Genomic DNA, 14952 nt, shown 5'->3' with positions numbered 1-14952 from the left:
TCAGTCACAGGCTCCTTATTGCATTTTAATAAATATCAGGCAAGTTAAAGTAGTTTCTGTCCCAGTAGTTGCCAGAATAAAGCCAGTCCTGCGTACCAGTATAGGGATTGGGGCCTTGGTGGAACCATCTGCAAGGAAACATACAGCATGTCAGCGAAGCTATCAACACACACTTTTATGGAAGTTCAGAACTGCTTTGCTGCACCTTCAGCAGTTTACTGTTCAAAGTAATTATTGTGATTGCAGGAGCCCTCTTGGTTTTAAATTCATGAGTGAATTTAAAGTCATCTTCAGTGGCTAGCTCTCCCCATTTGCCACGCCACTTAAATGTCTCCTAGGTGAAATGACTGACACCAGTATTTTGTCACTTGAAGCAGTCAAGGCTATCACATAAAAAAGGACAGTATGGTTTTACTTCAAAGCAGTTGTGAACAATCATTTTGGCATGCATAAGCAGTAACAGTTTTTGCAAGACATGTAAACACCACAAGCACCACAGTCCTGAAAACAGAAAAACATTATTTCCCAGGGATCTAGATTTCCCCTTGTTTTTTAAAGCCTTGTTTTGGAATGCACTTAACTCAGAACAAGCGTGCTGGCTACCCTCAGTGTAGATGACGTATCACCCGCAGGCTGCAGGAAAAGTCCTGGCTTATTATAACGTAACTGCGTTGCATTACACCCTTAGCACGGGGGCTAATCTGAATAGCCAGAAAGCTGATTCTGTCTGCATGAAGTTTTGCTAAGCCGGTTGTTGCTAGGATCACTGAAGTTTAGCACCTTCTTTCTTTCCTTCCCTCTCCCCTCCTACCTAATCTGGAGGCACAGTCTATACACACGCACAGATTACACGTGCATGTGTATATAACCTTTTGGTGGGGGAGCCATCTATCTGTAAAATAAGGTGCACTTACACGGCCATACTAATGGCAAGTATCCCCCGGTGGTGAGTACAACCCTGTCAAATCGGCACGGCGCAGAAATTTGTCGTCCTTCCTCCTCTCCCACACCCATTTCTGGCAATCCTGCAGCCCGTTACTGAACACCGCTTTCTGTTTGGGCCCAGTCACTCAATCTTCTGCCTCCAAAGTACACGCTGCACAGTACCAGACCTCTAGCATTTTAACTTCTTGTTGTACTTTGCCAAGCCGTGTTTATGGCACAAGTCAGCTTGCTAGAAGCTGTTTCTGTGGTTAACATGCCCCACAGCTTCCTTTCACCTCCCCATGGGCCACAAAAGCCAGCTCTTCCTTTCTGTGCCTCACTGCAGTGAACACATTCATTTAAGTAAATCATGCGTGTGCAAGGCAGCCCATTTTAACTCGGCTCTTCCCTTCTAGGGTACCGTAAGGTTTCAGAACAGAAATTAAAGCACATTCGGACCAAATATGTATGACTTGATCTCTTTAAGAAGCAAAAGCATAAAGGCCACCAGTACTGCAGCGTCATGTTACAAAGCAAGGCAGCTAATAGGCGAGTCTTGCTTGGCTCAAAAGATTTGAGATGCGTATCAGAAGAAATGCCTTGTACTGTGTTCACGGTGGCAAACCGAACCATTGAACACTTCAGTGGTTCTCCTGCTGTCCTGGTTAAGTGAACTGAAGTCAACAGAAGACAGCAGTCACTCAACCCCTGTGCTGCACATGGTTCACTACTGCATCACCTCCACACAGGATGCGTCAGCTATTCCGAAGTAACTGGTGGGTGCGTGTGTACCTGCGTCCAGTTCACCTCCTAGTTCACAGGTAATAGCAGCTCATTCCAGAGCACAAGGAGTTTGCTGAGAGGCAGAGCTATAAGCAGAGTCTCTCATATTAAGGAATTCTACCACCCAATGCCTCACTAGTGTGTCTTCAACACTTGTACAGGTCAGGACAATGTGCCCCTCCTCCAGTGACCACCTACTTCAATACGAAGGGGAAAGGTGATGGGAAGAACGGAGTTTGAGAGACACGGGAGACCCAAAGCAATCAGATAATCTAGCCAGGCAAGTGATGGGCGAAGGAGGGGACTGATTTTCATCAAAAGCAACAGACCACTGCTATGTTTCAGACCCGAACTAGTCTTTTACTCAAGACTTAAGACTACTGGTCAGTCTCTAAAACGTGACATGTTCATCATGAATCACTTCTTCAGAAACACCAAGACCCCACTTCTAAAGTGGATTCAAAATAACTAAAAAAAAAAAATCGCTAGGCACTTTGGAGAATTGTCTTACGAGGGAGGAACTCTACTAGACAGAGTAACTAGTCTGCTTTTCTGTGGCTAGGCAATTGCAATAGTTTACACCAGAGTTTATATTACAGTGCAGATTAAGACCTACAGTTGACCTTCTGGGAACAGGTGGGAGAGTTTCCCTTCTCAGTATGCATTTTTTTTCCCCAAAGCACAACTCTTCCTCCACACGTTACGTTCATCCTTTGGAGGCAGTCACACTTGGCATTCCTACTAGAGAGAGCAGACACTAGGAATTTTCTGCCAAAGCTTTAGAAACATCCTGGAAGACAAGAGAGTTCTTAAAGGATATCCCAGGCAAGTGCTGAGCAGGTCTACAGTACCTGCACAACAGCAGCTGAAGAACCTTGTGAATGCTGTCTGCGCTAATTATACACCCCAAAAACCACTGCTCTGAGTTGCCCCCTGGGAATTCCCCAATTCCAATACCAACCCTCAGGTGCTTTGAGCTATACCTTAAGCTACTTCAGGCACCTGGAGAACATGGTATAACTATTCCTTGCTTTGAAAACACTCGGTGAGAGGTAGAACCACTCTGAACTCAGGAAAGAGGGAGGTGCAAGGCTGTCCAGCGCTTAACATGTTTACTGGGAAGCATTACAAAAATGTTATTTTCCACCAGTCTCAGGGCAAACAAACCCAAACACTTCAGGAGAGCAGGCACAGGAAAAATACAAAGGCAGACACGTCCAAACCTGGGACTCTGGGATGATGGGTGACTTCATTTGAAAAAAAGAAAAAAGTGATTTATAGTTACAAACAGACATTTTAAAGATATTTAATCCACAGTGTCTGGGTGTCGTAATAGCTAGTTAATAGGGAAGAGATGAAGCTTGCTTACTTTCACAGAGTTTAGCCCTACCATTTTTTTTTTCTGTGAAGAGATTGCCAATTTATTACTATACTTTTAAATAGACCTTGTCTGGTCAAACTAGATACATTCAGTCATGTTTTCACGATTTCTACTTGGCTTCTGTGTAAGAGCTCCCAACTGACCCCTCTTATCTTATACTAAAAAAAAAACCAAACCAACCAACCCACCAAAAAACCCCCCAAACATCCTGGCAGATCCCTTGTAAGCCAATTTTTCCCTTAGCTCTTCTAACTTTCGTAGTTCGTAACCCTCTCAGAAAGGAGACAATGACTTGGGTATCTGGGTGTTAAAGTCATTTCACCAACGTGGAGAATACTGTATGCAGTAGGAATACAGTATTGCCAGCACACAGCAACTGATCTGAGAAGTCACGGGCAATAAGCTATCAAGTTCACTGGAGGAAGCATTTCCTCCTCTCTTTGGCCAAGCATGCAAATTTGAGGCAATTATAAATTAATCAGCAACAACAGTCCTTACAAGCAGCTATCGGTAGCAACATCTTTTTCGTGTCAGAACCAAGAGGCGCTCAGAAAAGACACCACAGTTTGTATTTGAATATGGGTGTGCAAGCCGTGAGAGGGAAGGAACCGAGACCAAGCCTGACGCTTCCCTCTGGAAGCACTACAGCCTGCCAGGGACCAAGGCTGCAAATACAACAGTGGCACTACCAAACCTGATGATGTCAGCTCTTCATGCTGACACAACACTGCACATCACCGGCGTGGACTGGCAGTTAACCTGAATGTTCAAAACCTTCATATAACTACACACACACACACACACAGAGAGGCAAGCACGCTAACCTCGTCTTCCAGTCTTCCTCTGACTTTGAACGATTCTTGCGGGCAGTCCTTTGTTTTTCTTCTAGCCTCTTCTTTTCTTCACTAGCTAGATCTTGAAGGAATGAAAATACACAAATAAAAATACAGAAGTAAAGTGTAATATCAGACAGGGACATTACTCCATCTGACCCAGCAAATAAATAAGGGAAGGAGTAAAAGTTGTCCATTTAAAAAGCCTCCTACATAACACAGAAGAGCTTCTGGTTTAGTCTAAGAGCAAAGCCAGGCCAGCTGTGGCACAAGATCAGCCAATGGAATCCCAGTCTTTAAGACTGCTAAATACATGTTTATCCATGGTCCGAGGACCCTGAAAACACATTACGTGACAGCAAATGTGAGCTAGGGGAGGTGGCATACCCAGAATTTATTTCAGTAGGGAAACTGATTAAGATATGCTGGGTTTATTTCATAAGTCTGGCCACCTGCTTCTTGTTAAGGTTTGGGGTAAGTTGTTACTAGTGCCTAGTTCCTGATCAACAGGGGTTTGGAATATTCATTTCCAAACCACAAAGAATTGTCTCTCTGCAGCATCCCTTCATTTTTTTTGTTAACACACTAAGGTAGTACAGGTCATCGTCCTAAACAAGCAGAACTGTTGCTTCTATTTGGCAGAAAGGATGGTCAGAAGGTCTGAGGAGTAAGTCAGACTAAGAAGCAGGTTAGGTGAAGGGCGATCTTTTTTCATACCTGAATCCTCAAAAAGCATTTCATAAACATCTTGGAAAGAAGCAGTTGAGACAATCATTTTTGGAAGACTATCAGCCATTCCCAGTTACCCTGCCAGCTACAAACACACTGCGTATTACCAGTCTATCTGCTAGACAGACTTTATGCTGTTACTATAGTTAAGGAATATGGTCTGTTGCTAACAGCATAGTTATTTGCACTTCAAGTTTAGACAGACAAGTTCCTGGGGATGCTCTGAGCCAAGTATGTCCACCCTGATGGCCACAAAAGAATTGTACAGGCAGGAGAGACTGATTGTGGGAATTCACCGATCTGCTTTTTTAAAAGCCTCAGAGAAGTGGTTATCAGCTTTTGAGAAAAACAATGCACAAGTCCAACTGCACCGTATTATGCCCGTGTCACAGTTCTTCATACCTAGATCTCGGACTATTTATCAGAAGTAGCCACAGTCATTGCCCTATTACATAGGTGAAACCAAATCAGAGGTTTCATGACTTACCCCAATCACTTAGCAATCCAGAAAAAGCAAGAGCCCCCATGCTTTTAGTCTACAAAGCTGGCCATCCTGCTTTAACATACAAAATGCCAAAGAAAAAGGAGCAGAAGAGGGCCAGGGGAAGGCTGTTCCACACCATATTGAAGTATTTAACACCAAGTCACACGTCGGAAGACTAAAAGACACTTTTCACTCTATGGCATCTACAGTAACAATCTCTATGAGGTTTCCAAAAAGCACACTATTTCTACTCACTGGAAGTCTCATAATGTATTTCTAATTCACTATTCTAGGACAACAGAAGTGCTCAGCTCCCAGTGAAGAAGAATTCTGCATCAAGTGTATCTTTTGGCATTGCAGTTCTACTTAAATAGTTTAGACAGCATTTCTCAGAATTGGCACATCAAAATACTCCTTTTGCCTCGGGCTGATGGAAACAGAAAACTGAAAAGTTCACAAATACTTCCTTTTGATGCTCAGAGATTGTCTCCTTAGACTAGTTTCCAATTACAGGGCTTGACTATGGAGCACAGCAGAGGGCCTAAAGCTAAATAGAAAGCATAGCGTTGTGAAGTTTAACATTCTTGCTTACATGGAAGAACATAAGCAAGTGGTGTGGTGGGTTCCTGGCCAGCAACTAAGCACCCACAAGCCATTTGTTCACTCCCATCCACCCCAGCGAGTTAAGGGAGAGAATCAAAGAGCAAAAAGCAAAAAAATCTCATGGGTTGAGGTAAAGACAGTTTAATAAGTGAAAGAAAAAAAAGGAGGAAGAAGTGATGCAAAGGCAATCACTTATGACCTTCCACCAGCAGACCTGTATCCAGCCAGCCTCCAAGCAACAGCTACTTCCCCCCGACACACACAATTTATTGCTGAGCATGATGTCATACGGTATGGAATATCTCTTTGGTCAGTTTGGGTCAGCTGTCCCAGCTGTGTCCCCTCCCATCCTCTTGCCAAACCCAGAAACAGAGAAGGCCTTAACACTGTGCTGATGTTGTTCAGCAATAGCTAAAACATTGATGTGTTACCAACACTGCTTTGGTCACCAATCTGAAACACAGCACCATACATGGGCTGCTGTGAAGAAAATTAACTCCATCCCAACCAGCCCCAGTACAGATGGGTGACATACCTTTCACCAGAAGCATACCACAACCTGCAGAAGGCTTGCAGCATGGAGGAATGTATCTTTATGGGTACCTACTTACTCTAACAGTTCATCTAACAACTTGAATGGGGAATTTACTTTTTTCCCAGTCCCTCAGTTTTAACAAAAAAAAAAATAAAACCACCTTTGCCAATAACTGAAGTTACCTATTTCTCCATTTTCCATGGCTCTGATATCTGGTCGTAGCCGGCAGTCAGTTTTGGGAATGACACTCTCCATTTCTTTGTCCAACTCATTCAAAGCCATAGCAAAGCTAGTAAAATTATACATCTGAAATTCAGAGACAAAGATAAAAGGTGACTTTACGATGTCTCTAGCTGCTAGTCTTAATACAAGAAAGCCGTTGTCTAAAAACAAACATCCAAGTGCTTTTTTATTATTTAATCGCTCAAGATAGGAATACTCAAGATACCAGCAAAACTGCACTGTCAGGCAGACCGTAGGTGATCCTTGGTGTTTCTGTTTAAGCAGGCCAGCATCCAATTACTCAGTGCACTATTTCTTTATCTTCTTTTTCCAGTCCTACTGGTATTTTCCCTCTCTCTGCAGAGAGATTTCCCCCTTGATTAACCCACTGAGGGCACCTTTTCTTGTTGCAATTCTTTGTCATTCCAGTTGCACACATACCCTTGTATTCCGCCCACTGGCTCTCCGGCTCCATAGCCCTTCACAAACTAACACATGCTACGCGGGCTTTGCAAGAGTCTCCTAGGATGCGTCTGTCCTCTAATAACGCCCTTCAGAAGAGATTTCTCACAGGTAGGTGCCTCCGTGGGGGGAGCAGGGTGGGGAAAGCCCCCATACCACTAGCTACATGAAGCATCCCATTTTCCAGAGAAATTCCCGTAACTCTACAGTCATGCCTGTGGCAGTTATCCCTCCAACCCCACATTATAAAGTTACAATTGTAGTGGAAAAGTTTGTTGCAATGAACAGGCAAATCCAGACTTGCTAATGAAAGAGACAACAAATGGATTTGCTTTGTGTTGAACATACAGAATAACGGGATACCACCCACTTCCAATAAGCAGAAGCATAGCTGACCTGTGCTGAATTTGGAGGTCTTGGAGTTATCTTCCATAGCAAAATACTTCCAGGAATAACATACACACTCTCAGAATCTGGCAGCGGCATCTCATCTGGTTCCTCAGTATTGCCCACCTAAAGGCAGCACACAAAGAAAAGACAAGGAGTTGTTTGGAGTCATAAACCATTTACACCCATTCATTCCAACACTGGAGCTTACATAAAATTATTTTCTTGACCAAAAGTAAATAATTTCAGCAACGAAGAAACTTTTCTAGATGCTTGTCAAGAAGGACAACAAGATTAGCATACATACTCCCAATAGTTTCTTGCATCAACATCTTCGTAGATATAATCTGGATGTTGAAGCGTTAAGAAATGTCAATTTTTCCACCACAGAGATGTCCCGTTTCCTCAAACACAAGCATTTCCGTGCCTCATATTTAACTCCATTACTGCTTCATTGGAGTTGAAGAACAGAAGTCACATTCCTCACCCTTCCACATCAAAGAAATGACAGCACATAATGCAAATGCTGTCTTCAGTTTGCGCGCAACAGAAAGCCCTACGCTGCTGCTCTTTGCTCAGAGGAACCTTCCTTTCCATTGACCACCACACTACTGAAATGGCAGACTGCAAACGTTACATGAATATCCTAGATTAGCTACTTCTTCTGGGAAGGGTATCCTATGAAGGCTGACACGTACGGCCTGAGGCAGCCGCAGCCACAGCACTGTGAAATGGTTTTCCCAGAAAGGGAGAAACCACCCAGCGTTACTAGGGCAGTAGAGAATAACTGGTGGTCACAGCGTAGATGTGACCTGAACTAGTTCTAAACCATCACCCTTTTTACGGACAGCTTTAAAGCAGCTGGGGTCCAATGCTGCTGACATTAATTCCGCCACGCAAGCGTACGTTACAATACTGAACTATAGTCAGCTAGACAATGAATACGGCTCTCCCAAGAAAACTTGGTGTCACTATCGCAGCTAAAAACAGCAGCATGTTTCAGAGACCACTGGAGAGTAAAGCTGAACTTAAAGGCAACTAATGCTTTAAATACTTTGGCTACATGCCAACAGCTTTAATCCTGCTGCTAATAAGCTTTGCTCTCTGATGGTTGCATCAGATAATACAGACTGACATTTTAGTCCAAAAAAAAATCCAGTACCCAAACTGGACGCAGTTGTCCTCTGAGATGATTCATGCCTCCAAGGAAATTAGTAAGTATTAAGGGTTCTGTTTTACTGTGGAGCACTTGGGTACAGTGCTTTTAATAACAAACAGGTTGCAAAGTAACCTGTATTGCAAAGTAACCAACATGCAGACCAGGTTCAGTCCCTCAGCTATCAGGAAGCTAAACAGGGCTTTTAGTTGACTACATCTGAACTGTGCTGGCAACCTGCCATTCTGTCCTTTGAGGGACACTGATCAATCTTTCAGAAATCGGGAATGTGAAGCAGAACAGATCAGAAAGATATCCTTATATCAAAACAAAGACACTTCAATGCCAGACTGTCAAACTCCAAACCAATTTTTATAGAAAGGCTACACAGTACACGCTGCAATTTGTGCCTTGTTGGATACATAATCTTAAAAATGCCATAAGAATGATCCACATTTCATGCTCGGCACTACTCAACCTCTCAGTATATTGCTAGGAGGGTAGTAACAGACTTTGCCAAAGCAAGACCTCTGGCGTCTGTAAACGAGGCACGTGTGAGGGCAGTTGCTGTTGCCTTACATTATGCTCTTCCATATATTTGCACTGAAAATTCTGCACAAAACGCTTCATCTTGATTAAAAAAAAGCTCTAGTTCATTCAGAGCAGAATCATCCTGGTCTAACCCCAGGTCTAGGGGGTTGGTAAAATACCACCTTTGCATACATGAAGGCTTGTCTAGCTCCCTGCAAAATTATTTTTCCTTAAGTTTTATCCCTATAAAAATCAAAGGGATTCGGAGAAAAATCTGGGGCAATTTGCAAAAGGGCTCGCGTCCAAGCAGGTCCCCTAAAGGGAGACAGAAGCGATTCTTCATTAGTAGCAACGCAGCACAAAGGAATAGCTGGAAAACAACTAAATAAATCTGAAAATTCTAATTAGAAGTTTGAAAGGCCATGTACTTTCATGCCTGAATGAATCCTTCACTACCATGAAGGGACAAACCACATCCAGACATTATACATGAGACTTGGCTCACCTAGATGCTCAAAACCCATAAACAGTATCAACTCCTGAAACACAAGGGCGCAGTGGGAACACATATTCAACAAAGACTACCTGATTCATAGTGTGCATTACGAAGCTCTCAGTTTTCTACACAGAAATAGTTCTGTTAAATGAGTAGAAAAAGTGTGTTTTTCTAGAGTCAGAGCAACATTGCAGCTTGAGCTTTATGCAAGAGGATGCTTCATTTTGAAGTGAAAAGCAAGGATCATCTTAAGCATTGTTGGAAAATGCAAAGTGGTAGCTGAACAAAGACACAGGGTATGTTTTTCTTTGTTCCTTCTCCCTAGAGCTCACAGGGTCAGACTCGAAGAGAAGCAGTAATCTCCAGTGCTTTAGCACTCCCCTGACGACAAGCACTGGAGCAATCTCAGATACAGCAACAATCTGAACCTGCACAGAACAACTGCTTTCAGAGTTCTCCGTCTCTTTTTTCTTAAGTATAAAAACTACCAACACCCAAACCAACAAAAAACCTGGCTTCAGTCACCAAAGGGGAACAATCCCTGTTTTAAGCTACTACGTGAGTGGTTGTTCTTCATCAAGCAGTATGTTGTCACCATCACCATTCACCTTAAACAAAAAGCATACTGTTGACCAGAAATCTGGAAGAATTAAGAATGAGGTTTTTTTCCAGAAGAAAAAAAAAAAATGCAATTGTGGAGGGGGAAAAAAAAAGCGCATTTCTATGGTTGTGAAAATTTAATAGAAAGCAATAAATTCCTTGAAAAAGCTGGAAAATATGATCTTCTATCAAGATGAGAAACGAGACTATCCTGCCTCTAGGAGTCCAAATCCTCCTATTAGAATATAAATGTTATCATATACGATCAAAACCATGGTCCAACTAATGGATATGCTATTTCCTGACTTGGGAGGAAGAGGCAGGTAATGAACCAGCCACTATTTAGATCACTCCAAGTTTTGGATACAAATCCTTGAGAGAGAAAGCATTTTATCCCTTAATGCTGGTACTCATCCAATCTGTTTTGTATCCTACTAGGAAAGAGAAAATAAGTGAAAAGAAATCTTAATGCTCTTAAATGATACTAAAATATTTAGCTATCTTATGCTTTTGAGATGCCACCTCTCTACATGAATAATACCTGTTTACCGCTTTTCTTCTCTTCTGCATTTTTCTTGTCATTTTTTTTGTAAGCTTCGAATGTAGCTGGGTCAACACTGTACAAACACTCAGTCCACTTCCCATACAAGGCACAAAGTTTCTTTTTGCTGTCAAAAAAAGACTAAGTTTACAAAGGAGCTTAAAGAGATTTATTTCATCGTTTCAGACAAAAAATATTTGAAAGAAGAACTTTTGAGAGCAACTCTTAAAACTCCATTCTTGGTGTTGCACAATTCATAACCTTGCTGTTGCAGGTTCATGCCCTTGACAGACTATGTTAAAGGCATTCAGTTCTACAGCTCCCATCAGAAACAGAGGACAGCCATTTGCTTCCTGTTACCTTTTGTCCTGAATGTAGCCTTCAACTTTGTGCAACTCCTTCCCAAAGAGGCCACAGGGCTTGAAGCTTAGTACACATTTCTCACCAGTTCTAAAGGCAGAACAAGAGGGCATTAATTACTTCCAAATGCTTTTCCTCTTCAAACCTGCAGCAAGTGAAAGCACTCACACTCTCAACTTACTTATGGTTAGTTATTTCCACGTTTCCGTACTGCTCGATCCAAAGTTTGCCCACAATAATGTTATGCACGCAGCACGTAGGATTTGTCCACGTGTAGGCTTCATTGTGTCTAAGGGAGGGGAATAAAAATTAAGATACTCTATCTTTGTATTGGATGTCACTCCTGCAATGAGCCATCATCTATAAATCGCACCAAGTCTTGAAATGGACATGGCAATTAAGAAGTTTATTAACCTATTGGTACTGATTTTATGAATTCCTTAAAACAGCCACTTCAGTGCAGTCACTGCTAGCACTGAATGACATGAGGAAAGCCAACAGGACTCAAGCATGCTAGTCTTCGTAGGACTGACGTCCAGGCATCTGCAGAACATACAGACACAAGCCCCAACTACTGCTACTATTAGTACGCTGTGTATTAGGAGAAATGATGGCAGTTCTTTTCACCTTCTCATCCCCTCCTCCCCACAAAGTGATCTGCCATCAAACATTAGGATGTGGGTGTTAGACATGTCCGTTCCTAAGCCATGAGACTAATGCACACTAATCATCATGGATGTGGCCACTGTGCCTATGCAATTATTACTTATCAACTTACTCAAGAAGCTCCAAAGTCATTGTGCCTTTTGGTTCCGCTTCCACGCTCTTGCCCCAGAATTTGAGTTTAGGATAAATTGATCCATGAAACACAAAATCATTATTTAAACCTTCAGCATAGAAAGCACTGATTGGTGGATGATGGCTAACTTGCTCTGAGAGAAGTCTAAATCCAAGATCATCTCTGCAAAATAAAGACAAACAAAAGCATGTATCTATGTATCAAGTGTAGTGAAGCTGCAGTTCTTTTCCCCAGGGTGAAACAGATAGTTGGACCCATGCATAGTTGCTGTACTCAGTGCAAGAGTTAGTTAAAACCCTAGGATAAAACAAAGAGACAGATCAACTAATACACACAAAATCCTCATTCTAAATAACTGAGCCCATAATGTAAAAAGGTAACAAAAACTACTAAATCTGATCAGCCAATATGTTTACTTTTGATAGTGACCTCTTTCTTAAACTTTCATATAAACATGGGCCAAAACCTCACCTGAGAGAAAAAAGTGCCCTAAGTGCAGCTGCACACTAATAGACTAACATTGCCTATTTGTATTCTGAACACTCATATAATGAATATTACAGTTCTAACACCTCCCTTATGTACCATGCATCTTTTCATTCAGAAGGTTTCAGAAAAAATAGTCATTTTTGTAAATAAAACTTGCTTTTAAACCTGGCAAATTTCCTTTGCCTGCTCGGAGTTGAGAAGTTAAGTAGTTTCCCTTCACTGGAAGGTGCATTGCTGAACACCAACACGCATTGCAAGCACCTCCAGCAGCTGCTAGGAGAATAGGTGGAATCCTACAAGCCAGAGAGCAATCTGCAAGCCACCTGACAAGTCTAATGAAGCATCAGTTACACAGAATACCACTCTCCACTCTTCAGTGCATCTTCTGTTCATTACCTGATCAGTTCATACGTCTCCCCAAGCAACGGGTTGAACGGCTTCCCTGTACGTTCCCACTGCGAGGCTACAGCAGACACAGCAAATGCAGCAACACACTATTCAAAAGAGTAAGAGTACACAGTTAATCTCCTGATTTTAGTCTTTATCAAGTATCAACAGCAGTCATGGTATTACAGAATGACTCTTCTGAAATAGCTTAGCAAAGCTCTGTTCGCAAGGCAGGGGAATAAAGCTTTCCTCAGAAGACTAAAAAAGCAAGCCTTAGGAAAAGCAAAACATTTTCCTAGATAAGCAAAACTGGTTAATGAATGAGAGAATCTGACACGCAGCAAATTACAGGAGTTCCTCCTATAATGAGACTATCTATGAAGAAAAAAATCCCAACGCATTCATCAAGGGCTAGCACAAATTACCACATCCAAAGTACCTGCATTCGCTCAGTTGTGCTGGAAAGTGAGCTGGCTTTGTGGATGAGGTATGTGTGCTCCATATACTCTGTAAGTCGCTGTAGAAAGCTCAGTGGCTCATTGAATATAACCGGCATTGTGATCTTCGACAACTCCTGATGCGCAAATGAAGTTTGTGTTAAAAACCAAATGATTAGATACACTGACCTGCAGTAACCCAAGTGTAATTGGCTTATTACAAAAATAAATTATGGTCTCAGTGCTAATGCAATGTGCTTGACCTGGCTCCACTAATGCTGAAAGGAAAAAACCCTGTACATCCCTTATGAGCTTGATAAGCCCATCTGTGTTGACATTAAGGCTACTTTTAAAACAAAAAGAAAACCAAATATCAAACAAACTTCCTACCAAGAAATGCATTAAGAAGGTGAGATGAAACAATGGAACGAAGTATTAAGGACCCTTTTAAAGACGTAAGTTATTTATTACTCTTAAAATAGATATAGGCCATCTAATTACTTAAACATATTATCTTTTTTTGGAGGCAGGTGGGCAGCTGGGGGAGGAAGATGAGAAAGGACAGGGAAACATGGCGAGTAAAAACAGGGATTCTGTATTCTGAAGAAAAAAGGAATTTTTGTAACAGGAATAAAAATTTAAAAGAAGTCCTACAGCTTTGATGCTCTTTATTCTCTTTCTCATTTTTAAAAAGCATGCCCTCTGAACGTGTAACATAGCAATGTTTTAAACTGCCTGCAGTAGCAAATTAAAAGCATATAGTATGACCACTGGCAATGTGCACAGTAAACAGCACGGTTCTTAACCATAATAGCAGCAACTGGCACTAACAGCTTTGGCAGACACTTACAGTACAATCCACTCCAAGTTCTGTGTGTGTCCCCCCAAAGTGCAACAGCTGTGCAGCAATTTCTGCAAAGCAGAATTAGGACCTTTATGGATTGTTTTCCTGCACACACCTTATGCAAGACAGGCTTTCAATCTGCTCTTTGCATTTTAAGGTTGTAACACTTTTCTGCTAAAGCCACTGTGAGAAGCCTCAGATGCTTCACAGCAACTCAGGAGACCTGAAGTTGCTGATACAGGCATTCCCCAGCATTTCCACATCTCATTGCTTGGTGCTGTTTCTAACTACAGCAAGGGGAGGAGGAGAAAACAACAGTGACTAAATCATAAAATGGTTTGGGTTGGAAGGGACCTTAAAGATCATCTAGTTCCAACCCCCCTGCCATGTGCAAGGATACCTTCCACTAGACCAGGCTGACCTTGAACACTTCCAGGGAGGGGGCATCTACAACTTCTCTGGGCAACCTGTTCCAGTGCCTCACCACCCTCATAGTGAAGAATCTTTTCCTTATATCTAATCTAAATCTACCCTCTTTCAGTTTAAAGCCATTACCCCTTGTCCTATCACCACATGCCCTTGTAAAAAGTCCCTCTCCAGCCTTCTTGTAGGCCCCCTTCAGGTACTGGAAGGCTGCTATAAGGTCTCCCCGGAGCCTGCTCTTCTCCAGGCTGAACACCCCCAACTCTCTCAGCCTGTCTTCACAGGAGAGGTGCTCCAGCCCTCTGATCATCTTCGTGGCCCTCCTCTGGACTCACTCCAACAGTTCCATGTCCTTCTTATGTTGGGGGCCCCAGAGCTGAACGCAGTACTCCAGGTGGGGTCTCATGAGAACGGAGTAGAGGCGCAGAATCACCTCCCTCGACCTGCTGGCCACACTTCTTTTGATGCGGCCCAGGATACGATTGGCCTTCTGGGCTGCGAGCGCACATTGCTGGCTCATGTCCAGCTTTTTGTCCACCAGTACCC

General features: G+C 42.5%; 1 protein-coding gene across 2 annotated transcripts in view; it reads right to left on the bottom strand.

Moving 5' to 3' along the window:
- OSBPL1A (oxysterol binding protein-like 1A) overlaps positions 1 to 14952 on the bottom strand; it is an 82321-nt gene continuing 67369 nt past the window's right edge. The window contains exons 19-29 of one of the 2 annotated variants that reach the window (XM_009331442.1): positions 13142 to 13276; positions 12712 to 12809; positions 11806 to 11988; positions 11209 to 11316; positions 11028 to 11117; positions 10668 to 10794; positions 7353 to 7469; positions 6455 to 6578; positions 3913 to 4003; positions 2931 to 2954; positions 4 to 128 (exon numbers count right to left, since the gene is read on the bottom strand). In XM_009331442.1, the coding sequence (XP_009329717.1) occupies positions 26 to 128; positions 2931 to 2954; positions 3913 to 4003; positions 6455 to 6578; positions 7353 to 7469; positions 10668 to 10794; positions 11028 to 11117; positions 11209 to 11316; positions 11806 to 11988; positions 12712 to 12809; positions 13142 to 13276 (1200 nt within the window). In that variant the 3' untranslated portion in view covers positions 4 to 25. Of the gene's footprint in view, positions 129 to 2930; positions 2955 to 3912; positions 4004 to 6454; positions 6579 to 7352; positions 7470 to 10667; positions 10795 to 11027; positions 11118 to 11208; positions 11317 to 11805; positions 11989 to 12711; positions 12810 to 13141; positions 13277 to 14952 lie in introns of both variants that reach the window. The other variant, XM_009331443.1, reaches the window with a different exon arrangement.

The sequence above is a fragment of the Pygoscelis adeliae genome, unplaced genomic scaffold (assembly GCF_000699105.1).
Source record: "Pygoscelis adeliae isolate BGI_AS28 unplaced genomic scaffold, ASM69910v1 Scaffold108, whole genome shotgun sequence".
Taxonomy (NCBI): domain Eukaryota; kingdom Metazoa; phylum Chordata; class Aves; order Sphenisciformes; family Spheniscidae; genus Pygoscelis; species Pygoscelis adeliae.
The sequence above is the reverse complement of the archived record's forward strand: the minus strand, read 5'-3'. Positions and strand labels throughout refer to the sequence as shown.